We start from the raw sequence: 24,097 nt of genomic DNA on the forward strand, positions 1-24,097 counted from the left end.
GGGGGGAGGAATACTGCCCCATCGTTGGTGTCAGTGGGGGGAGGAATACTGCCCCATCGTTGGTGTCAGTGGGGGGAGGAATACTGCCCCATCGTTGGTGTCAGTGGGGGGAGGAATACTGCCCCATCGTTGGTGTCAGTGGGGGGAGGAATACTGCCCCATCGTTGGTGTCAGTGGGGGGAGGAATACTGCCCCATCGTTGGTGTCAGTGGGGGGAGGAATACTGCCCCATCGTTGGTGTCAGTGGGGGGAGGAATAGTGCCCCATCGTTGGTGTCAGTGGGGGGAGGAATAGTGCCCCATCGTTGGTGTCAGTGGGGGGAGGAATAGTGCCCCATCGTTGGTGTCAGTGGGGGGAGGAATAGTGCCCCATCGTTGGTGTCAGTGGGGGGAGGAATAGTGCCCCATCGTTGGTGTCAGTGGGGGGAGGAATAGTGCCCCATCGTTGGTGTCAGTGGGGGGAGGAATAGTGCCCCATCGTTGGTGTCAGTGGGGGGAGGAATAGTGCCCCATCGTTGGTGTCAGTGGGGGGAGGAATAGTGCCCCATCGTTGGTATTAGTGACACAAATGATGGGGCACTATTCCTCCCACTGACACCAATGATACTTACTTTGCTGACCCCTGCTCCAGCCTGGGCTCGCTCTCTCACTTACCTGTCAGCTGTCTTCCTTCTCTGGCCGCTCTCCTCTTCACTCGCTCCGGCAGCTCCCTCGGTCTTCTTTGATGTACGCGCGCTGCCGCTCGGCTCCTCCTCTCCAAGCTCCACCTCCTCGCCGGTGATTGGCCGCCTGTGTGCCTCTCCTGAGCTACAGTTCCGGTGGCCAATCAGCGGCGAGGAGGCGGAGCTGCTGAGCGATCCCGGAGGTGTGGCCAGGTGACAGGAGCAGCGTATCATCCCGCCCACACATCGCCGGAGACAGCAGCGGTGTCTCGGTTCCTAAGACCATCGGAAATATGTGTTTTCCGATGGTCTTAGGCGACCCCTGGGAAATGGTCGTTCGACCCCCAGGTTGAGAACCGCTGATCTAGAGGAAGGCAAAAAAAAAAAGCAATAAAGCATGACCCATTTTGGTCAAAAAAATTCCTTCCCGATCCCCAAGAGGCAATTGGATATGTCCTCGATCAACTTTTAACTATAAATATTAGTCTCCAGTTATAATTTGTGTATCTAGGAAATAATCCAGGCCTTTTTTTTTTTTTTTTTTAAACAATCTACTGAGCTGGCCTCAGTCCAGCTCTTGTCTTTCACAGGAAAACTTGCATCTAAAGAGTCAGAGCCTTCTTCCATTATTCCTCTGGCATCGAAAGCTGTTGCCAGTTAAGATTATTTTAGAGCTCAACCTTGTAAACTGATGCATCTGAAAGACCACTTCCTCTTCTGAAAAACAACAGATTTACTGGTTGCATCACCAGATGAAAATAGAAGAAAAAAAACTAATGCAGACATCACATCTTTTAATTGATAAACTGCACTAATAACACTGTTCAACAGGTAAAAAGTTTTGGGCATAAAATTAGCTAATCTTACATAATTTTGGGGTGCTGAAAACGAAAATGACCCTAAAAAATGTTGATTGGCTCTAGTTTCCATGATATATTCACCCATCTAATGACGTAAGCCATTCAAAATTATGATGCAACTTCAGCTGCATATTGCACAATTGATACTGGTGACCAATAGAAAATTGCATGTATACTGAGATGATGCAATATTAGCCTTTAATTGCATCACTTCACTGCATAAAAGCTGCAGTATCTGTAGCTGATTGTAGTTCGACAGTGTCTTTACATTTCGTTTTATGCTTATATAGGCTACTCAGTAATGCCTCGAACTTGTGTGAATAAAGCAGATAATTTCTGCTATATCTGCGGTGAAATAACTTTTATCTCACAAAAAAGGAGGATAACAGGAATGATTAAGAAAGCCTACAATATGTATTTTGGCTGCAAGATAGGAGACCAGGACAAGAGCTGGGCACCACATATATGCTGCAATTCTTGTGGGACGGCACTGGAGCAATGGTTGAATGGAAAAAAGGCATCTATGCCTTTCGCTGTGCCAATGATTTGGAGAGAGCCAACAGATCATGTTAGTAATTGTTACTTTTGTATGGTGCCTCCAATTGTAAAAGGGCTAAATAAGAAGAAAAAGTTATCTGTGCACTATCCAAATATTCCATCGGCAATACGTCCAGTTCCTCATGGAGAGGGGCTACCAATTCCTAAAGCACCAGAATCCTTCGTGGTTGAGTCAAGTGAGGAAGAACCTGAAGCGTGTAGTCACGTGCAGTTGTAAGAGATAGCCCTTTCCTCGAATACAAGAGAAAAGCCAAGAGAAGCAAAACCGACACAAACTGAAGACAAAACTAGTGAGAATCCTAAGTATTAAAATGATTCAACTTAGCTTATGGCTATAATTTTTCTTGGTAATCCTATGCAATATATTATGCCATTTAGGCTTTGTTATGTAGTCAATATCACTTGCTTTATATTTGTGGAAAGACATCTATCTATATAATTATTGTGCATTATGTAGTCATTACACCTATAGTAGAAAACTTTCCGTTTACAGAAAAACTAGAGCCAATTGACAAATTTCATTGTTATATTTGAACTCAGAATGTGAAATTCATTAAGAAATGGATCCTTTTGTTTCCAAAACTGGCAAAAAATAAAAATTTGTTGAACAGTGATAATCAATGTTTGTTGTTGGGTTTAGAACTGCTTTAAGACCACCAAGACCTACCCAATGCAACCGCTGCTTATGGTCTTTTTTCATGGAGATTTGAAATCTGACAGGATATTTGTACTTCCCAAGTGTCTGTCAGCCTCTTTCTAGAGACTTTCTAGCCTCTTTGGGCATCAAGGATGCCTACCTTTATTTCCTCATTTTTCCAAAATGTCAATGATTCCTATGTTTTTCTGTGGGTTCTTTTGCAGTTCCAGTTTGTTCGCCTGCTCTTCAGGTGCTAGTTTCTGTGCTAGGCTTATTATACCCTCAGGGCAATCATATTTGGGATATCTAAGAAACCTCTTGCTGAGGAAGCAGTCTTCACAGGTCCTGGCAGATGGTATAGCCCTCATCATCCTTACAACAAAGTTTCTTCTGAATCCTGGACCTTCAGAAGTCAGCGTTAAGGCTAGGTTCACACCTATGCAGTTTATGTTTGATCCGTTTCTGCAGTGCGTTTTTGTACATGCGTTTTTGATGTTTTTTTTTTGGGGGGGGGGGGGGTTTCTTGTTGCTAGGCAGATTTAAAACACACTACATGCTTTTCTGCAGCGTTTCCATTGAAGTCTATAGAACCAAAAAGGCTACTTTTTGCATTTAAAAAAGTCCCTGGCCCTTTCCAAAAAAACGCAGAGATGTGAACGTGTTCCATAGGAAATCATGTTAAATGGACTGTAGTGCATTTCTGCAAAACGCTGCAGAAAATGCTTAGGTGTGAACCTTAGGTAAAACGGACTCCTCACTTAGAATATCTGTGTCTAGTCTTAGATGCAGCATTTTTTGTTCCCCAGGAGAGTCTTTAAATGCTCTGTTCCTGGACTCACTCTAAAGTCCAACAGTCGTCCAACTATCATTTCTGCATGCTAGTCCTGGGGTGGATGGTAACCTCATTCAAAGTAGCCCCATTCTGTTCCAGACCCCTGCAACACCTCATCCTGTTCTCATGGGACAATTCAGTCCAATACTTGGGCAGCCCGATTTTTATCTGGGACCAAAGACCAGGTTGTCCATTGATGGGGATCAGTTTTTTTCTGGAAGATCATCACAATTTGATGCCAGCCTGTTGACTGGACTGGACTCCTCTCCTGATCATCAAGTGACTTGAATGTCCTTACAATGCTGGACCTCCTGGCTAGACCATCATTCAGTCCAGATTCAATGTGATATCTGTGGCATACATCAGTCATTTGTGAGGAGCAAAAAGTCTTGCCGCCAAAAGAGGTAGAATAAATTCTGTCCTGGGCACAACTTCATGATCTAGCCTTGTCAGGCATGGACAGTTAGCAGGCAAACCTCCTCGGGTGGCAGTGCTCGGACTCTAGGAATGGTCCCTACATTACGATCTTTGTCAGAAGCAGTTGATGCTCTGGTAGGCCTGTAGAATCTTTACACCTGGATTTACACCTTTGAAACTTTACACTCCTCTGAAATGCTTTACTAGCCTGCTTTGTAGATTTGGGATGGGAGTGCATCCTGGTGATCCGCATAAGTCCGGACAGGCCTAGAGGGGTATGATACGCTTAGCTTATAAGACTCCTGACAGATGTTCCATGGGCTCTTCAGATTGTCTGGATCTCCTCTCACAGGAACTGATTTACCACCCTTAGATTGTCTGGATCAGCATTTGGCCCTTAGCACCATCAAGGGTCAGGTCACTATGCTTGCAGTTTTGTTCTAGAGACCGCTGTCTCTATTCTGCCGATTCTTTGTTCAAGACTTTTGTGCAGGGTGTCTTATGTGGCACCCCTCTGACTCAAAGTCTTGAATTTTGGTCTCTTGGCATGTCAAAAAACACTTTCTGAACTTAGAGATATTTGCCTTTCCCTTGTCACAAGGTTGTGTTTCTTGCTGTTGTCTTCTGTTCCTTTAATGGACTCTCAAGAAGTCTATTTTCTAATGAGTAAAAAAAATCCTATTTTTAAGCTTATTCAAAAAGAGCCCTAGAGCTAGAAGGCTATCATTGGTGATTATTTTTTTTCCCACAAGTCCCTTCTGTTCCTCCACAGTTTTAATAATTTTCCACAAATCTTAATGCAGACTGTATATTTTCTGTTCTATCAGGACTGCCCAGACAGCAATATTTACATGCAGTTGTGCTCCTGAATTCTCCCAAATTGCCATCTTGGGTGCCTGTGCCCAAGAAAACAGTAATTGCAGCCATTCTAATACTGGGACCATGGCTGTGCTTCAGCAACTTAATTAGGAAAGCACACAAATGTTAAAAGCCACCTTTGTGACCCTGTTTTGTGTTGAACCCGTATTTGGTGTGTAACATGAAACCTGATCTCATATCCCAAACTCTGTCAGTCAGCCTCCTATTTACCCTAATTTTTATTTATTTATTTTTTTGAACCACACTTTCCTTTGTATGCACTGATTGAGGTTGCAATGTTCTGCAGGCCTGAAAGAAAAATATAAAATGCACTTTTTTTGATTGATGTGGGTTTATTTTTTTTCAAAACAATTGAACTATGCCTTTTTAAAGTGTATAAATGAATCTTCTAAAGCAGTCCTTGATGACCGCTATATTCAAAAATAAACAGGAAACTGCTTCTGCTGATGCTTGTTTTTCTATTGCTGTGTGTGTACCCCTTGCAAATTTCACCCATGTCTGTCTGGAAGGAATTACTTTTTCAAGCCCTCTATTGGGGGTAACCTACATATCTGGGAAAAGGTTAATTAACTTCTCTCTGTTTGTGCAGGACAAGAACATTTGATGCCTGAGCCAGAAGAAATAACCATGATTAGTATACAGCTTGCTGCTAAATTTTTGTTTACCACGGGATTTCATACAAAGAAAGTTGTTCGTGGTCCTGCTAGTGACTGGTAAAATTATGCTTTATAGTGAGCTTATCCTTTACTGTGTGTTTATCTGATACATTTATGCAACATGGACTGCTTCATATGTTTGTTTTTGATACAGTTAATGCATGAATCTTGCACACAAATTTCTGATCTGATATTTGCCATTCTAGTCAATACCACTGTTTTCAACTGTGCATTTTTGTCCAGTTTGTTTTTTATACATTCTGCAAGTAGCAGGTCTACTGCAACATATCTACCATAGCAATGTATCTGAGCACATGTATTATGTATAAAAAATGCTCTATACATGTAATGAAGGAAAAAACCCAACTCTGAGGAACACTTAATAATACATAACAGAAAGTTAATTTTTACAAGTCTGGGGGTCAGACTGCACTGGCTTAAAAAAAAAAAAAAAAAAAGACCTCTATCAGCAGAGCAACAGGTTCACGTAACTTTACTTTTGCTTTTCTGCTGCTCTGTTCAGCCACTACATAAGATTAATGTCTGGCAAGTCTGTGTATGGAGAAGTATATGGTTCACTCTACTTTCCTCGTGTGGGACACAGCTACTACTTGTTCATTGGTTTCTCCAGCCTAGTGCTGTGTCACAGTAGTGGGGAAAGACTACTTAGAAGAAAGCATACAGATGACACAAACACCTTGTGCATTATCCAAGGTTTATTAAAAAAAAAAAATGAAAAAACAAGAAATATACCTACAAACATAGCATGTACGTAAAGCCTATAAGGCCATGGAGATGACCACATGGATGGCAGAGTGTCCGACTGATGGTGCGGTTTGCCTACTGACACATTTCGGGGACAAATCCCTTTCCTCAGAGCTGATTTTAATTTAAAGGCTAATTTAGCTTTTGTGATAAAATGTAATATGCAGTTAAGGGACCCCAATACTTTTAAAAACACAATCTTTAAAATTTGGAGTGTAAGTGCCATACCTGTAGGCCTCTGTGGCTTGCTCACATCCTGGCTGAAAAAATACTTATATGATATATTCAGATTGTTCTGCCTATGATCTGGGATTCCCTGTACATGGGTGTATTCCCAGGAGGAAGAAGAGTGAAGCACAGTAAGAGGACAAACTAGGTGACAGAGTGGGAAAGGCCCCAGGGGTGGATGTGAGCAACTTTATGGCCAACTAGGATGGCCTAGCTGTCAAACAAGGTAACCGGATTGTCAGTAGTAATTGACCAAAGTCCTTGGGTAAATGTTTGATCCATAGGGTCCAGACCTATTACAACTTAGTAACGTCTTTAATAAATGCAGACCTCTTTAATGCTCTCCCATTTTCAAGACTTGCTCATGCACAGTGCCCCACCTGTCGCCTCAGTGGTTGATTTCAGCGCTGCTGAGACGGGAGACAGAGAGTGCCTTTTTCAGTGATGCTAGGAGAAAGCCTTACATACCGGGCATTCAAGATCACAGATAGTGGTGTGTTTTATTACAAAGGTGAATGTGGCCCTTAAGGAAAAAAAATTACTTCCTTCTGGACATATATTTAGCAAACACAGGAGCTTTTAGCTTGTGTGAATCATTGAATAATTTTTTTTTAACCTGACTGCTAGTGGATAATCAAATTTCTGTTAAACATAATACGTGTTGGCATATGTGGGTTGTATTCTCTAAGGTTATTGTGGATAAAATTGCTGCTTTGCTATAAAAGAACAAAAATATGCTTTAAGGGCTATATAAGCAAATATGAATAAAATGTAATCATTTTAAATATTTTTATGATCATTACATGTTGCTCATCGGGTGTTTTTGCAGTAATAACAATTTAGTTACATTGATTGTAAGATAGTGAGTTTAAAATGTTTTGTCCAAATACAAATTTCTAATATTTATATTAATGTAATTGTTTTCTTTATCATAGGTATGATGCATTGTGCATCCTACTCCGCCATAGCAAGAATGTCCGCTACTGGTTTGCACATGGTGTCCTTTTTGCTTATCCAAATCGTTTCTCCGAGTATCTTTTGGAGTGTCCTAGTGCTGAAGTCAGAGGAGCATTTGCAAAACTTGTAGTATTTATTGCACACTTTTCTTTACAAGATGGCCCTTGCACCTTACCCTTTGCTTCTCCTGGACCATCAAGTCAGGTACATTTTTTGTTTTTAAATTTACAATTGTTGGTTTTACCTTTTTTATAAAACATGCTACATAAATTAAATGTATCCCAAAAAACGGTGTGATGGTTTCTATTCTAGGCTTATGATAATTTGAGTCTGAGTGACCAGTTACTGAGGGCTGTACTTAACCTTCTCAGAAGAGAAGTGTCTGAGCATGGTCGTCATCTACAGCAGTACTTCAACCTTTTCGTCATGTATGCCAACCTTGGTGAGAAACAATGCTTATATCCCTCTTACAGCATGGCCTGCTATCTATATTATTATTATTATTATTATTTAGCACAACTGTATAAAATGCACAATCCAGAGTAACATGTTTTTAGACATTGTGGGCTCTGGTGTCAAATACATTAGGGTACTTCAGTAGATGTTATGTTTCTGTATTACTGCATATGTGATTTTCCAGCTGGGTGCAGTAGGTTTACAAGAGAAAGATAAAACTCCTTTACCACTTTGTCCAGGGAAATTCCTTAATTTTTCACACTGTAAAAAAATGTTAAGAACCCCTAAATGTTATATATTTTCTGAAATCAGGGCCCTGTAGAAGAAAATGGTGACAATATAATACCCCACTTTTCTTTTACTCAAAATAGCGTGCAGCTGTGAAATAGTGAGCGACTACGGTACCTAATATTTGTCATAGATGACTCTTTAAAACCTTTAAAGGTTATCAGTTAAGAGTTAACCATGAATAATGACCCTAGAATGAGCCTTTGACACTGTGGCCTCAGTAACGCCCCCTACCATTACCTGATGCAACAAATTCATGTACCTATTTCCAACAGTTAAATTAATTTGTTGCACATAACATTTGTTGTTGAATAGTAAAAGGGCAATAGCTCATTGATTAGGTCATCTTGGTGTGATGTTCTTTCTCCAATCAACATGGCCATTTGTTAAATTCACTGCAGTGTCAAATGTAATAAAGCCCGACTATTTTATAGCAGTTCACCTTCGTATCTGAATGCTGATGTGCAGGGTAGTGTAGGTGACTGTAGTCCTTTAGCCTGGATGTTGATTGCTGTATCTAACACAAAAATACAATCATGAATGTATGATACTGCAGAAAAAAATGTATAGTGGTATTAAACAAAAAAATAAACGTAATATATTGCAGTGTACCAATTTTAAAAAAGTCGTGGTTGCATTAGTTTTTTTCCTTTTTATTTTTCCTGGTGATCCTGCTAGTAACACATATCCTGTCTTACTGTAGGTTCACACTTGTTTGTGTGGTTGCCGCATCTGTTCCTGCAACCGTAACCAGCTGCAGAGAAAAAAGTGCTGCTGGTCAGGAGATGCATGAGGGTACCATTAATCCTAATGTCACCCACACACTGGAAATCACAGTGCAGTTTCCCCACATTGGGAACCACACTGCACTATGTGGTTTTCCTACAGCCATGTTTATTAAAAGGGTTCAAGGACCTTTTCCCTGCGTTTTCAGTCAAATGAATTGGCTGCTGTGAACGAGCAATGCAGCCACGGGGAAACCCCATATATGTGACCCAGGGCTTAGGGTGTCTGCATTCTGGGTAAAATAGTAAAGCCGACACCTTTGGACAGCAGCATTGGTAGTCTTGGAAAAGAGTAGTGTTAGACTGGAAGATTTAGACTAGGTTCACATTAGTACAGCTGCAAGTTCATCCGATTTTTAGTTCAACTTGGTAGTGGGTCTTTCGTGCATTTTTGATGAGTCTTCCTGTAGGGGATGAGATTGCTCAATACACAGATGATAGCACCTGCTGCCATCCTAACAAAGTGACTCATCCCTGCTGTCAGCCAGAGATTCCTGGCTGACAGCAGAATGTAAGCATAGGAGCCGTCATAAAAATTAAAAAAAAAAAATAGGAAAAATAAAACGCGTGGGCTCTTTCCACAATTTTATACCAGTGTGTATATTTGAGTATTTGAATGTATAGCCTATGTAACGCTTGCACTATTGTGAGCCAGGCCTTGGATGAATTTGACTAACATTGAAGTTGAACTCCAGCTAACACTTTCTAATCAGCAAATGTTTTGTCAGTGTGAAATGGTATATCTAGTCCCTCTAACTGCTACTTTGTCTGGACAGTTTGGTCTGTTAAGGTAGAACTTTAGTCAGAAAGTGAAGTCCTGTTAAATTACTCCTACTGGCCAGTTTGCAGGTAAAACATTAAAAATAAGTGCCTATACTGTTTAAAATCCAGTAACACAGTCTCTTCCTGCACTGTGCTGCCTCAGTTGTCCTGTATTCTTGGCACTGTGCCAATAATCAGTGAGTCACTAGAGGTCAATCAACTGACATCCTAAACATTTATTGCTGCTGAGGGGGTAGGTGGCAACAACAATGAGAGAGGGAACGCAGATTAGGCAGGAAGAAGATAAAGGCAGGAATGAGCTGCACATTTTTCAGTTCGATTCACATGTGATTCAGTACGATGCATATTGAGGCTATTTATTTTGAAAGGGCTCACATTGCACTGCATTGCACCAAAAGTAGTGCACGCACTACTTTTGTAAATGCACTGACACTGGATTGCATGGGACACTTTGTACCACATACTCCAGTACAGGTAAATGCACTGCGTTTGGTGTTACATTAACTTAAGATTCACACCCTGTGGCTGCAGGAAAGAAAAACGCTGCATCTATGGCCAACTTTAAACGTAAAAAGATGGTGTCTTATCTCCCTGATTTTTTTCTCCTTTCTTCCTCAGAAACCACAGTACTATTTTAAGCACTATAAAGCTTCTGCAGCTTTTCTCTCTAGCTGAGTCATAACATAAAAGCAAAGCTGGAAATGTACACATTTAACTGCAGAAAGTGACAGTTTTTGAGATTAAAGTAGCCTATAAATGAGTCAGTTTTTTTACTCTGTTTCCCCTTTCGTACATTCGATGTGAATGGGGGAATCCTTCCCACTAAGCTGTTGTATTCTGACAGCAGAGAGACTTCTGATTGAGCAGTGTGGTTGTAGAAAGTTGACGTCTGTAAAACTACAGTGCCCATACATGGGCCGAAATTTGGCCCGTCCCTGCTGAACTGGTAGTTTTGATCCATGAATGGCAGACTTAAGGAGAAGGGGGAGAGTTTCCAATAAGAAAGTTACTGCTCTTAGCTTAAAAAAAAAAAAAGGTGGCCACCTGCAAGAAGAAACGGGAGTAATATTAAAGGCAATTTTCATTTTGATAGCATAATTAATAGTGTGGAAGGTATGTTCTTTTATTCCAGAACATTAATTGTTATCAGACTGGTTAAAGCTTTGCTTTAAAGTAATTTTGTTGGCTGTATCACTGGGTGAAAATAAAAGAAAAAAAACCTAAAAAGAAAATGCAACCACTACATTTAAGAATTGATAAACTGCAATTTTATTGCATTTGTTTTTGGGTTTAATACTGCTTTTACTTTCAAGTATACTTTACAATAAGCATTTTAAAATAATACTTTCCTCCTAAGAGGGTTGTACTTGGCACTGAAATGTACAAATGCTTGTGTTCCGCGTGCATTTTGCTGACTATGTTGAGCTAATTGCAGAGTTTTTCAGAAACTAGCCTAAAATGGCTTTAAAGGCCATTTTTAATGTTTAGATGCGTAAATAACATTACTAGCAACCAGCATTTTGTGCTTTCTTTTTCAGGTATGCAAGAAAAGACCCAGCTTTTGAAACTCAATGTGCCTGCAACATTTATGCTAGTAGCAATGGATGAAGGGCCTGGTCCTCCAATCAAATACCAGTATGCTGAATTGGGCAAATTGTACACTGTAGTGTCACAACTAATTCGTTGTTGCGATGTATCATCGCGTATGCAGTCTTCTATTAATGGTAAGTCCTCATGACAGATATCTAAATGTAAAGCTAAACTCTGGGCAGACATTTTATCTAGTTTGTGCAAATGTCACTTCTTACCTTTCAGCAATCAGTTGATCATTTTCCACTAAGAAATCCCAGCCTGAAGTCAGTAGAAGGGCTATGACCCTTTATTTGCTTAAGGCTGCTATGCTCGTTATCGCCTCCCTGTCTTGTAACATCCTCCCAGTAGGTTTTTTTTCAGTGAGCATTGCCGCTTGCTGTGATGTGAGCATGGGGGGACTTGGGAGTCTCAGGCTCTCGATTTTTAGCTGCCCACTTGCTTTGTATCCTTTAACACACCAGGACAGGGGCGGACTGATCATTTGGAAACTCGGGCACTGCTCGAGGCCCCGGGGTCAGTAGGGGGCCCCATGAGATGCCCCTGGTACCTTTCTCATAGGCTTTTTTGAGTTTGGGCAAGGACACAGGGGCCCCATGATCCCCTATTGCCCAGGGGCCCCATGATCCCCTATTGCCCAGGGACCCCATGAGTTGTCAGTCCACCCCTGCACCAGGATAATTTGGCCTCTCAACCCGCAAGTACCTCATAGTTTGACTAGCAGACCAAGACACTCTCGGTATGTTTCCCCCCTACCCCTCGTGTAAGCCACATTCCTGCCCACATTCACACATAGTCACAGCTCCTGTTCCCATAACATAATGAGAGTTGCAGATTGAAAAAAAAAAAAGTTTTTTACATATGCGAATCTAAAATATTACTTTTTAATACTAATTAGTTTTCTGTCTTGTCGGCACATGCAGCTTTAGTCTCTTTTTCACATATTTAGCTATTGCATTTTTCAGTTAGCTCTGTCTAATGCAGCCACCTCAGTGCTTTACTAAAGCACTTTAATTTTGGGAAATGTAAATTTCATGTCAAAATAAAATTGTGATCACAAGTTGTGAATGCACTGAAAAAGTATTAGAGCAACATAAGGAAAACTTCACTCGCATCATTGGTCCAACCACAATGTTAAAGTATAACATTTGGTACTTCTGCATTAACAGGAAGTTGAGGGTTCCGAGAATGCAGGACTTGTAACCTATTTTATTTTGGGGTACACAGGAAGTCTGATTTGCCACCTGTAACAGGATTGTACACTGGCAAACAAACTGTAGGCAAGCCCAGGATAAATCCTCTTACTACCAGCATGCTTCAGTTTTTTTTGCTAGAGTCCTAGAAGGATGGATGTATTTTCTTCAGTTCTGCTGAGTCACTGTCCTTAGCGCTGTACTGAACTTCGGGAGCTACCTCAATGTTTGGATCACTTTATACCTTTAAATTTCCTGCTTTTTACCACATAAAGGGTTAACGCTAAGGGACTGAGCACTCTTGACATCTGATGATCAGAGTGTTGTGCCTCTGCACTCTTTCCCTGCCATTCAGTGTTGAGGAAGTATCTCCCTGATGCTTCTCCCTGCTTTACAAAGAGACCTGAAGAACTTTGAGATCCAGTCCCTTCCTGCTGCCTGCCTACAATGACTTTGGTCACCTACGGCTATCCAACCGTCACCAACTACCTGTTGTCTGGCATTTTGTGAGTACTTGAGGCCTTTCCTTGTACCCTGAGCGTAGTTGCCTTACTGCCACATGATTGTTCCAGGTCTGTTTCAAGACACAGAGGGGGTTGTCTTGCTCCAATAGTTGACCCTAGCTCAGTCTCCCCTAACTGTTTACATGGTGTGTCCTATGCTTTCCAAGTATACTGACGTCTACATTCTGAAATCCTGTTACTCGGATTATAAATTATTCTTTCTACTTCGTCATCAGAGTCTTCCTTGGCTCTGCTGAGTGAGGCCAAATTCCCTGTTTTATTGACTGGGTTTTCTATTACAGTCACCAAAAACTGGGGGCAGTTTCAGCATGGTTCTGACCACACACAGTCTGTTGCTAATTTGCCCTAGGGGCAGCTGGGCAAACAGTCGCAGTGACCCATTCTGACTCTGATTCTGGGTCACCTCAGTCTCTTCTGGACAAGATTATCTTTGATCAGATATAGTTTTCTGCAGGTCCTCCAGATTTTTATGTTTTTTTTGCTCTTATTGATGTGGTTTGTACTGTTTTCAATCTGGAGGATCAGCTTACTGTCTCCAGTCATGGGTCTTGTGGAACATCTTCAGTTGCAAATAGCTTTCCATTGCACCTGCACTTTGATGTATACCTCTATGGGGATTGAAATCACTCCCACATGTTCTTGTCAGCCCCCTAAAGTGTTTACTGAACTTATTCCCACTTGGAAAGGATTATGTCGGACAGGGAAACTACTGTGGCTGTGGAGGGAGTTCTTCAGTTCAAGGAATCTGACCAGCAGCCGAAATCCCATTAAAACAGTCCTTACTAGCAGGCCCTGCTTTTTGCCATAGTCTGGCTGTAACTTCAGTTCGTCAAACATAATTACATAGTTAGTCTGGTTAAAAAAGACACAAGTCCATCTACAGTGGGTATAGAAGAGAATCATCACCCTTTAAGATAATCCCATTTTGTTGCTTTGCAGCCTGAAATGAAGACAAACACAGTTTTTGTTTTATCACGCTGTATTTACTCTATTTACCTATAACATCCAAGTTAAAGATAGAAAACCAACATTTTTGGAAAGAATTTTTAAAAATTCAAAAGAGGTATCACTGAGTTGGAAAAAGGATCACCCCCTCCTAAAAGTTACTTTCAATTGTGATCAGCTGTGGTAATTTTGATTAGCTCAGCATGTAAAGAGCTGTTCCGGAGCATTTCTGTTCTTGGTAGTGCAACTGAGCAAACAATCAACTATGGGTAGCAAGGCACTGTCAGAAGATCTCCAGGATAAAGTTTTGGATAGGCGCAAGTCAGGAGATGGATATAAAAAAAATCCAAAGGCTTAATCCATTTCTAGAAGCACAGTGAAGTCTATTATTAGGATGTAGAAGGTATTTTGTACAACACAGACCCTCACTGGATCAGGATGTTACTCCAAACTGGATGAAAGAGCCAGGAGGAAACTGTTTAGAGAGGCTACCAAGAGGCCTTCAGCAACTCTGAAGCAGTTACAGGAAATTGACAAAAAGTGGTCATTGTGTGCATGTGACAATATCACAAATTCTCCACAAAAGTGTCTTGTATGGGAAGGTACCAAGGTCATTTGTTTTCTATCATGGCAATTAGGTTTCTGCTGCAGAGTGTCTAGAGTTGTTTTTTTGGTTAGCCAAGTACGGGGCTTGTTATGGTTGCTTGTTATGTTCTGGTTTGACTGTAAATTTTTCTTTTCATTTTTGTATCTGTCTGAGCCGGGGAATGCCCAGAGGCTCCGTTTCGTATAGTTAGATACAACTACACACACAATAAATAGAATTAAAAAAAAAACAAAAAACATCAGTTTGAGAAGTATTTTGAAAGTTAGTAAAGCAATCTGCAGTTTATACTATGGACAGCACACAGTGCTGTTCACATTATGAAAACATGGAGCATTTGCATCGCGTTGCATTGCTGTGCTGCACAAATGAAGCTTCATGTGGAGTGTGAGTTGAAGCATTTCAACTTTTTCCATTCATGTCTATGGCAATACACCATAAATGCGCCAACATGCGTTTGCAGCGTGTTAGGCCTTCACAGCAGGCAGGAAAAAAAAATAGGGGGCTAGGGTGCGCTTTTAATGTGTGTCAAATGTGCAAACTCAACAAGCAACTTGCATTAATTTTATAGGCGCGTTTTTGTTAAGCATCAGTATTTTGAGCAAGTGTGTTCGCATTACTCCTGGAGGATGTAGACCTAAGTCTTCTCCCAAGGTTAGTTCTCTAGCCAGCCACAAGGTCTGCAGTAGGAAGCCTGCCAAACCCTTGGATAAGCCAGGAGGTTCACCGCCACTATCCTTAGTTGGGGGATACTCTCAATACCCTTTAACCACTTGTAGTGCTGCTCAAGTTGCTCTGCTATTAAAAACAAATCTGGTGTCTCACAGCAATGTAAGGGCACAGGCTGTCTTATGCTTGATCCAGAAAACAGTGAAGCATGAGGGGATAAGAGAGACTGCACAGCACTAACTCAACAGGTGGAGAGGAATGCGAATGGCCTCAGCCTTGAACTCCTCCTAAACGCCTGATACAGTTCACCCTGCCCACCGTAGCTTAATCATTGAGGTCACACTAGGCTTCTCAATTCAAATCCTGGCCAGAACACTATCTGTATGACGTTTGCAAGTGTTCTCTGTGCTTGCATGGGTTTTCTGCCAAACTCCAAAAACCTGCTAGTAGGGTATAATAGGGTATAATGGTTCCTGTCTAAATTGTGCATAGAATATGTGTATGCAACCATGAGTTGGTGGGAAATTAGACTGTGTTGACTTGAGGGCAGGGACTGATGTGAATATACAGTATGTACAGCACTTACTAAATTGTCAGCACTATATGAATGTAAGAATAGCAGGCTCATTTTCTGGGACTTTCCCTGGTGACTTTGTGAGATCTACACACATGGATCTAAGGCCACTTTTTCTGTTTTGCTACATAGCCTTGAGGGGAAAGGTTTTGTGGTAATCTTCCTTGCTCTTGTTTTAACCCAGTTGAATATTCTTCACCATCCTGACAAGGCCCCTGACTGTTTTTTTTTTTTTTTTTTCTTATCAAATGTGATTATTCAATCTGGAGAGCCAGAAGCATCTCAAGCCCACTACTTTTTTGAGACTCAAGGAAGGGTGCGCCTTCTGGGAACGTCATCTCTGCCATGTCTGATCCCAAGTGTCGTCGTCCCCCCCCCCCCCCCCCCCCCCCGTCATTGACAGTAACTCCACACACCTTTTTTTTTCTCTGCCTGTTCCTGTTTTCCTTAATTTCAACTTTATCCAGCCTGATACTGCCACTCACCATTTTCTATCTGACACTCTGTTTACCCCACCCAGCTTCTTCTACCCATTCCACCCTACCTCCAGTGAGGGACACTGGTCCTTCCCATCTTTGTTTATGATCATGATCTTGATACTGCTTGCTAAAAAAAAAAAAAGCATGCTCCTATTAGGAAAGGTTTCCTGTGCTGGATTACAGTTGTTTTTTTTTTTCTGGTTTTGGGGGGGGGGGGGTTTCCTAGTGCCAAACCTCCTGTAGGCAGTAGTATAAACCTGAAGGTGAAAAACTTCCTGTCCTCCTTGCACTCTGTCTAAAGGATTTTACAATTTTGACAACAATCTGGTTTAAATATAGGCAAGTTCCACAGGGTTTTTGTTTCAGCTTGGGTTTTAACTGTGTTTCTGACTTAAGTTGTCCATGTTGTCCATGTCAGTTGGTTTTGAAACATCTGTTTAATCTCTGTTGGATTTATTTAAACTGTGTGATGTGAATGCCTGCCTTAAAGTAGAATTTCACCCTGAAGGGGAAGTTTTTTGCCTTTTGCCAATACCCCCCCTTCCTTCTCTTTTGGGGAGGGGGTTGACATATACCTGCTCCCACTTCCACAGTTGCCACAGTAAATAGTGCCGGAGCTGGGGACCCGAAAACGTGCGAAGAACCAGTTCAGGTGAGGACAGCGTTGGATCCCTGGACAGGTAAGTGTCCTTTTACTAAAAGTCAGCAGCTATAGTAGCTGTAGCTGATGACGGTTTTACATTTTACATTTTTTTTTCTCAAACATGGCAAGATCCCCTTTAAAGATAAGTTCACCTTTGGGAACATGTTCCACCCGTTTTTAGCTCCCCATACCAGCTATCTGTTTTCAAAAACAGCGAGTCTGTGTGGGTCTCCGCCATCAGTATTTATTATTTAGTCTGTAGAAAAGTTAGAGTTCACAAACTATGGGATATATCTGAAAATTGATCAATCCTGAAGTACTGACAGCCAATCTTAATTTCTTGAGGCCCAAAAATATCAGAACAGTACAGATATCCCCCAAATGACCCCTTTTGCAAAGTAGACAGTCCAACATATTTCATAGAGGCATGGCGAGTTTTTTGAAGTAAATTTTCAAAATTTTTATTTACATACTGTCACCAGTGCAGTACAGCATCAGCATATAACTGGTGTGGCGGTGATCAGGGACACTGACTGGTGACAGTACGAAAAAAAAAAGATGATTTTTTTTTTTTTTTTTTTTATTACATTTTTTTCCCTTTTTTAAGATTTTTTTTTTTTTTTCGTATTGCACTATGACCAAAGTAGTATAATGTTACCATTTGATTTGGTCACAGCAGGTCACATGGTACTGGCAACGGGGCTGGTACACAAATCTGTCATCGGCCGTGTCTGAGGTACATGGCCGGTGACAGATCTCACCACAGCGCGGCCCTGTGGGCACGCGCAAAGTGCGATCGGGAAGGACGTCATATGACTCCCTCCCGGAGGGATGAAGTGTTCGCCCAGCCGCCATTTGACCATAGGCCGGGCAGCAAGTGGTTAAAAGTCTGCACAGTTTCACCTCATTCACTAAGTGGAAGTTTACTTTGGAAAGTCAAAATTCACTTCGCTTAGTGGTTAATATAACTTTTTTTTTCAATCTCTTGACAGCAAAAATCCTGTGCTTATTTCTTGTTTTGTTTTTTGCACATGATTCTTTGAAAATTGAGTATTTGTTTTGATGGAATTCTTTCCATCAGAAGTAAAAAAATTATATTGAAAATAAACAACCTGGCAGATTCTATATAAACCTGTATTTTCACCTAATTGCTTTTTTTTCCCCCTATAGTGGTTAAAAATATTATCTCAATTTACAGGTAATCCACCACTGTCTAACCCCTATGGAGATCCCAACCTTTCTCAGCCTATTATGCCACTGCAGCAAAATGTGGCAGAGTTGTTGTTTGTGAAAACCAGTTATGTGAAAAAAATTATTGAGGACTGCAGCAACTCAGAAGAGACTATCAAATTGCTCCGATTTTGTTGCTGGGAGAATCCCCAGTTCTCCTCTACAGTTCTCAGTGAACTTCTCTGGCAGGTGAGTCATCACTGAATACTGCATTTGTTAAACCACCCAAACTGTGCTTATAACAGAGTACCCGACCATGCTGATATAAGCTGATGGTAATGTAATCTCAAACTACAGTGGATGTTAAAATAGTTACAGGTAAATCATTTGATTTGGACTTCCTGTGTCTACAATGTATGCTTTCTTTGTCTGATAATGGAGTCCAGCTTTCATAGTGCACGTGTGCAAAATGTCGAAATCTATTGTTGAAACTGTGTATTCATTTTCAAAAGTTGTTACATATGAATTTAATAAGCTAACTATCTCCGTATATATCTATAGTTTTTAGTTTACTTTTGGAAGTAAAGAAAACCCCTTTCAAAAAAAATATCTTGTTAGAGTATATGCAAGACGCTGCTATATTAAACCTGTTGGTCTCCAAACATTCTAAACAAAGGGCCAATTTACGGACCTTCAAACTTTAGGGGGCTGGACTGTTGCCAGTGGAAATAGAAAATGCCCTGGTATCACAGTGTCTCAGGCTTCAGTGAGAGTAAAACTATTACATACTGCCTGTGGTCAGGGAGAGTGCCCCATTGTCGGTGTCAGTGTGAGGAATCATACCCAATTGTTTTAGATAAATGGGAGACCTAGTACTTCACTGTGGGTTTCAGTGGAAGGGATAGTACCCCATTGTTTGTGTCAGTGGAAGGAATAGTGCCCCATTGTTGAGCAATGAGGCACTATTCCTTCTACTGACACAAAGGTACACCTTGCTGGTACTGAGTTGGACCTCCTTTTGCCTTCAGAACTTAATTCTTTGTGACATAGATTCAACAAGGTGTTGGACCAGATTTTGGTCCATATTGACATACAGTTGCCTTTCTATCATCTCAAACCAGTCTGCCCATTCCCCTCTGACACCAACAAAGCATTTTCCTCCGCACAACTGCTGCCCACTGGATATTTTCTCTTTTTCTGACCAGTCTTTCTAAACCCTAGAGATGCTTGTGCATGAAAATCTCAGTAGATCAGCAGTTTTTGAAATACTCAGACCAGCAATGCCACATTCAAAGTCACTTAAATCCACTCTTTTCCCCCCATTCTGATGCTCCGTTTGAACTTCAGCAAGTCGTCTTCACCACATCTAGATGCCGAAATGCATTGAGTTTCTGCATGTGATTGGCTGATTAGCAATTTGTGTTACCAAGCAATTGAACAGGTGTACCCAATAAAGTGCCTGGTGAGTGTATAAGTTGAACTGTGCTCCAAGGTTCGGATAAAGGCAAGCAAAAGACCGGAGTTTAGAGACCACTGTGTTAAATGCTCCTTACCCTATAGATTGCAGTAAAGGTGTGCTGCATTTAATTACCACTGATCTGCCTACTGTGTTAATGTTGCATTTGTGTGTTGGGTTGTGAAGTTGCCCACTGACTTCAGTAAAGAGTACCCTAACATAGGCAATCTTAGCAGCATGGGGAAAAGATTTTCAGAGGAGCACTAAAGTAGGATCCCACACCATTAACTGTAGAAACTGTCATCCTCCAAAAACTAGTGTGGCTGGTTTTCTGTTTAATAATTTATATTTAATTGTACTTTGTCATGCAGTACCCATTTGACAGCATACACCATATATGCTGGATGATTAAAGAAAAAGGCTAGCAGCACCAGCAAAGATTCAACTCACCCAGGATACTATGAGGGGAATTTATCAAAACTGGAGCTGAAAGAATCTGGAGCAGTTGTGCATGGCAACCAATCAACTTCTATCTTTCGCTTAAATAAACATGCTGAAGATAGAAGCCTATTGTTACCATGTGCAGCTGCTGCAGGTTCTGTCTGCTTCAGTTTTGTTAAATTCCCCCCTCCCTTGTGTGTTCTACTTCCATCAGTAAAAAGGTACTAGAGCAATCAAGATTTGTGCAAGGTTGATGTACATTTCTTTCCCAAAGCTGTAATATGCCGTCATGTACAAACTTACAAAAATATTAAGACATCTTGGTAATTTATCTTTCATATGCGAACCTTTTAGTAGTATTTTTTTCATTTTGCATTACTTTACATACATGTACAGTTAGGTCCATATATATTTGGCACAATTTTAGTTTATTTTCAGGTATTTACCAAAGCATATTCAAGCTATAGTTATATAATGGATATGGGTTGAAAGTGCACACTCTCAGGTTTAATTTGAGGGTATTTACATCCAAATTGGAGGAAGGGTTTAGGAATTACAGCTCTTAAGAGTAGCCATCCCCCCTTTTTTTCAAGGGACCAAAAGTAATTGGACAATTGAATCAATAGCTGTTTCATAGCCAGGTGTGTGCTACTCCTTTGTTATTTCTTAATCAATTAAGCAGGTAAAAGGTCTGGAGTTGATTCTAAGTGTGGTAATTGCATTTGGAATCTATTGTGAACCTACATCATGCGTTCAAGCAAGCTGTCAATGCAAGTGAAACAGGTCATTGTAAGATTTCAAAACTGAAACAAATCCATGAGAGCGATAGCAGCAACATTAGAAGTGGCCAAATCAACAGTTTGGTACATTATGAGGAAAGAAGAGTGCACTGGTGAGCTCAGCAACAGAAAAAGTCATGGACATCCATGGAAGACAACAATGGTGGATGATAGCAGGATCTTCTCTCTGGTAAAGAAAAACCCATTCACAACATCCAGACAAGTGAAGGACACTCTTCAGGAGCTGGGCATATGATTGTTAAAGTCTACAATCAAGAGAACTTCTCGAGCGCAAATACCGAAGATTCACCACAAGGTGCAAACCATTCATAAGCCTAAAGAATAGCAAAGCCAGATTAGACTTTGCCAAAAAACATCTAAAAAAGCCAGACCAGTTCTGGAAAAGCATTCTTTGGATGGACGAAACTAAGATTAATCTGTACCAGAATGACAGGAAGAAAAAAGTGTGGAGAAGGCTTGGAACAGCTCATGATCCAAAGCACACGATGTCATCTGTAAAACATGGTGGAGGCAGTGTGATGGCATGGGCAGGCATGTATGGCTTCCAATGGCATTGGGTCATTAATGTTTATTGATGATGTGACAGAAGCAGCCGGATGAATTCTGTAGTGTTTAGAGATATACTGTCAGCCCAGATTCAGCCAAATGCAGCAAATTTAATTGAACAACGCTTCACGGTACAGATGGACAATGATCCAAAACACACTGCAAAAGCAACCTAGGAGCTTTTGAAGGAAAAGAAGTCGAATATTCTGCAATGGCAGAGCCAATCACCAGATCTCAACCCAATTGAGCATGCATTTCACTTGCTGAAGGCAAAACTAAAGGCAGAAACCCACAAACCAAGAACTAAAGACAGCTGCATTTAGAGCCTGGCAAAGCACCAGAAAGGAGGAAACCCAGTCTTTTGTAATGCCCATGGAGTGACTGTGTATAAAAATGGTTGCAGTTCCTAAAATTTGTACTTGATATTTATGTTCAACTCCCTGAATTAAAGCTGAAAGTCTGTACTTCAAATTAATTTGGATTGTTCTGTTTTCATTTATTCTGGTGGCATACAGAGCCAAAAGTAAGAAAATTGTGCCTGTGTCCAAATATATATATATATATATATATATATATATATATATATATATATATATATATATATATATATATATGGACCTAACTGTATATTATTTTCATGGGCTATTGCTTACATTTTATAGTTATGTAATGTATGTATATTAGTGTATACTGTATGTACTGTATGTGTGGATATGTATATGCATGTATTTACAGCTATTGCCAGAGTTACCATGTAAAATTCTGTTGTGCTACAGTATCTAGTAGTTGGAGTTTAATGGACATTTTCCATTTAAGTGGAACTTTAATCTTAAAGAAAAATTCCTAGCAGGTATGCATTTATTGCAGAAGAGTTCTGAAGGAATGGCACGGGTATGTCGTTCCTTCAGAGCGCATGTGCCACTAGAATATCTCCTAAACAGTACACATTTAGGAGATATTAATTTTACCTACAGGTAAGCTATATTATAAGCTTACCTGTAGGTAAAAATTAAAACATTTCCTACCACTTGAAAACTAATCCCTCCAGTGGCATGCTGTCACCACTGCAGGGGCTTCCATCTTCACTCGGTCTTCCTACTGGGTTTGCAGCTTCTGCTGTTTGAGTGGCCAAGCAGCTATGAAGTCACAACCACGGCACTCTGGATGGACAGTATGCCGTCCATTGAGAGCACGGTGTGCATGCCCTGGTGACATCACCAGCTTCTACTAAAGTAAATATCTCCTAAACAGTGCACTTTTAGGAAATATTTACGGTAAACCTCATTTTAGGCATACCTGTAGGTATAAATCAGCATGGAGGAATTTGCTACTGCTTTGATAAAGAAGCAGTAATTTAATGTTCATGTCAAAATGAAATCCATTTTTGGTTTAAAAAAGGGAAAAAAATGTCCCCTCCAGATCAGGATAGTGATAGACTTTTTAGAGACTATTGCCTGTTTTTGTTTTGATACTTGCATATGAATTCCTGACACTTTCTCCTTCCTGTGCACACATTGTAAACAAACCTCAGTATCTCAAAAATTGGCTGTAGTGTTGATTACATAAATAGGAACCAATGAGTGCACTTCATATTTGCACATTTGGGACCAGTGGCTGTTAAATGCGGTTTCAAATTAGGAATGCACACAGTTGCATGTACCTATATCTTAAGGGCCGGTTCACACCAGGAACCTATTTTTGTTTTTGTGCAATATGAGTGCAGTGCATTTTCAGCTCATTCGAGTGGGCTGAAATTGCACCACACTAAAAATGCATGCAGTACTTCAAAATAACACACTGCAATATAATTGCATGGTACTTCTATACTATGCAATCTGGTGCAGGCAAACACGCTGCATTTGCGACCTGCTTTTGGGGTGTCAATTGCATTGCATAGACACCTGCTGCAGATCGCATGTGCAGTGTATTTTAAATGCGTTGTGGGGAAACGCACAAAGAGTGCGCTTTTCCTGCACTGCGTTCTGGTGTGAACAGGCCCTCAATGCTGTCTCAGCAAAGGGAACCAAGTCATTGGAGTTACAGATTGTGAATGTTAAGGGGCACCTACCTAGAGGAATTTATAGAGGCTGCCATTGCTGACTTCCCTGTTTGACAATGCTTTAGCCTTTTCTGAGTCATGTACCAGAAGAATGCATAGAGAAAAATAATTCTGACAATCATCCTCTTCAGGGTTGTTCTTAGCCTGTGACTCAAAATGTATTGAGGCCAAGACACAGCCAGGCAACCAGATTTTTCAGGAGGCCAGCAATGGTAGTCTTTGTATTTCCTTCAAGACAGCTGTACTTTAAATATGGTGCATCTCACTGGATAAACCTCTATAAAATTAAATGTGTATGATTATGTAGTTAGTATTGTGTTTGTCAGAAAATCTCAAACTTGAGGGGGTTTTGGTATTCGATTTTTCTTGTAATGTTTGAAAATTGTGACATCCGTGTCAAAACTCACAATTTGATTTAGTCCTTTTCATTTTCAATATAGGTGGCATATTCTTACACTTATGAGCTTAGGCCTTATTTGGACCTTCTGCTGCAAATCTTGTTGATTGAGGATTCTTGGCAGACCCATAGGTAAGTACTTTTATACACTTACTAAAAAAGCACATTCTTACAAGATCTATTTTTGTCTTAAGAAAAGCGATATGTGTTGGGTCCATTTACATTTTTGCAGTGCGTTAATGCTC

At 40.7% G+C, this 24,097-nt stretch overlaps 1 protein-coding gene across 4 annotated transcripts in view; it reads left to right on the top strand.

Moving 5' to 3' along the window:
- USP9X (ubiquitin specific peptidase 9 X-linked) overlaps positions 1-24,097 on the top strand; it is a 290,448-nt gene that overhangs the window by 244,588 nt on the left and 21,763 nt on the right. For 3 of the 4 annotated variants that reach the window (XM_089673929.1, XM_089673926.1, XM_089673927.1), the window contains exons 36-42: positions 5,434-5,557; positions 7,429-7,654; positions 7,763-7,892; positions 11,301-11,486; positions 16,934-17,020; positions 18,182-18,402; positions 23,896-23,984. In XM_089673929.1, coding sequence (XP_089530055.1) covers positions 5,434-5,557; positions 7,429-7,654; positions 7,763-7,892; positions 11,301-11,486; positions 16,934-17,020; positions 18,182-18,402; positions 23,896-23,984 — 1,063 coding nt within the window. The remainder of the gene's footprint in view (positions 1-5,433; positions 5,558-7,428; positions 7,655-7,762; positions 7,893-11,300; positions 11,487-16,933; positions 17,021-18,181; positions 18,403-23,895; positions 23,985-24,097) is intronic. The other variant, XM_089673928.1, reaches the window with a different exon arrangement.

This window comes from Staurois parvus, unplaced genomic scaffold, assembly GCF_062004578.1.
Source record: "Staurois parvus isolate SC_StPar_1 unplaced genomic scaffold, SC_StPar_1.0 ptg000145l, whole genome shotgun sequence".
Lineage (NCBI taxonomy): Eukaryota > Metazoa > Chordata > Amphibia > Anura > Ranidae > Staurois > Staurois parvus.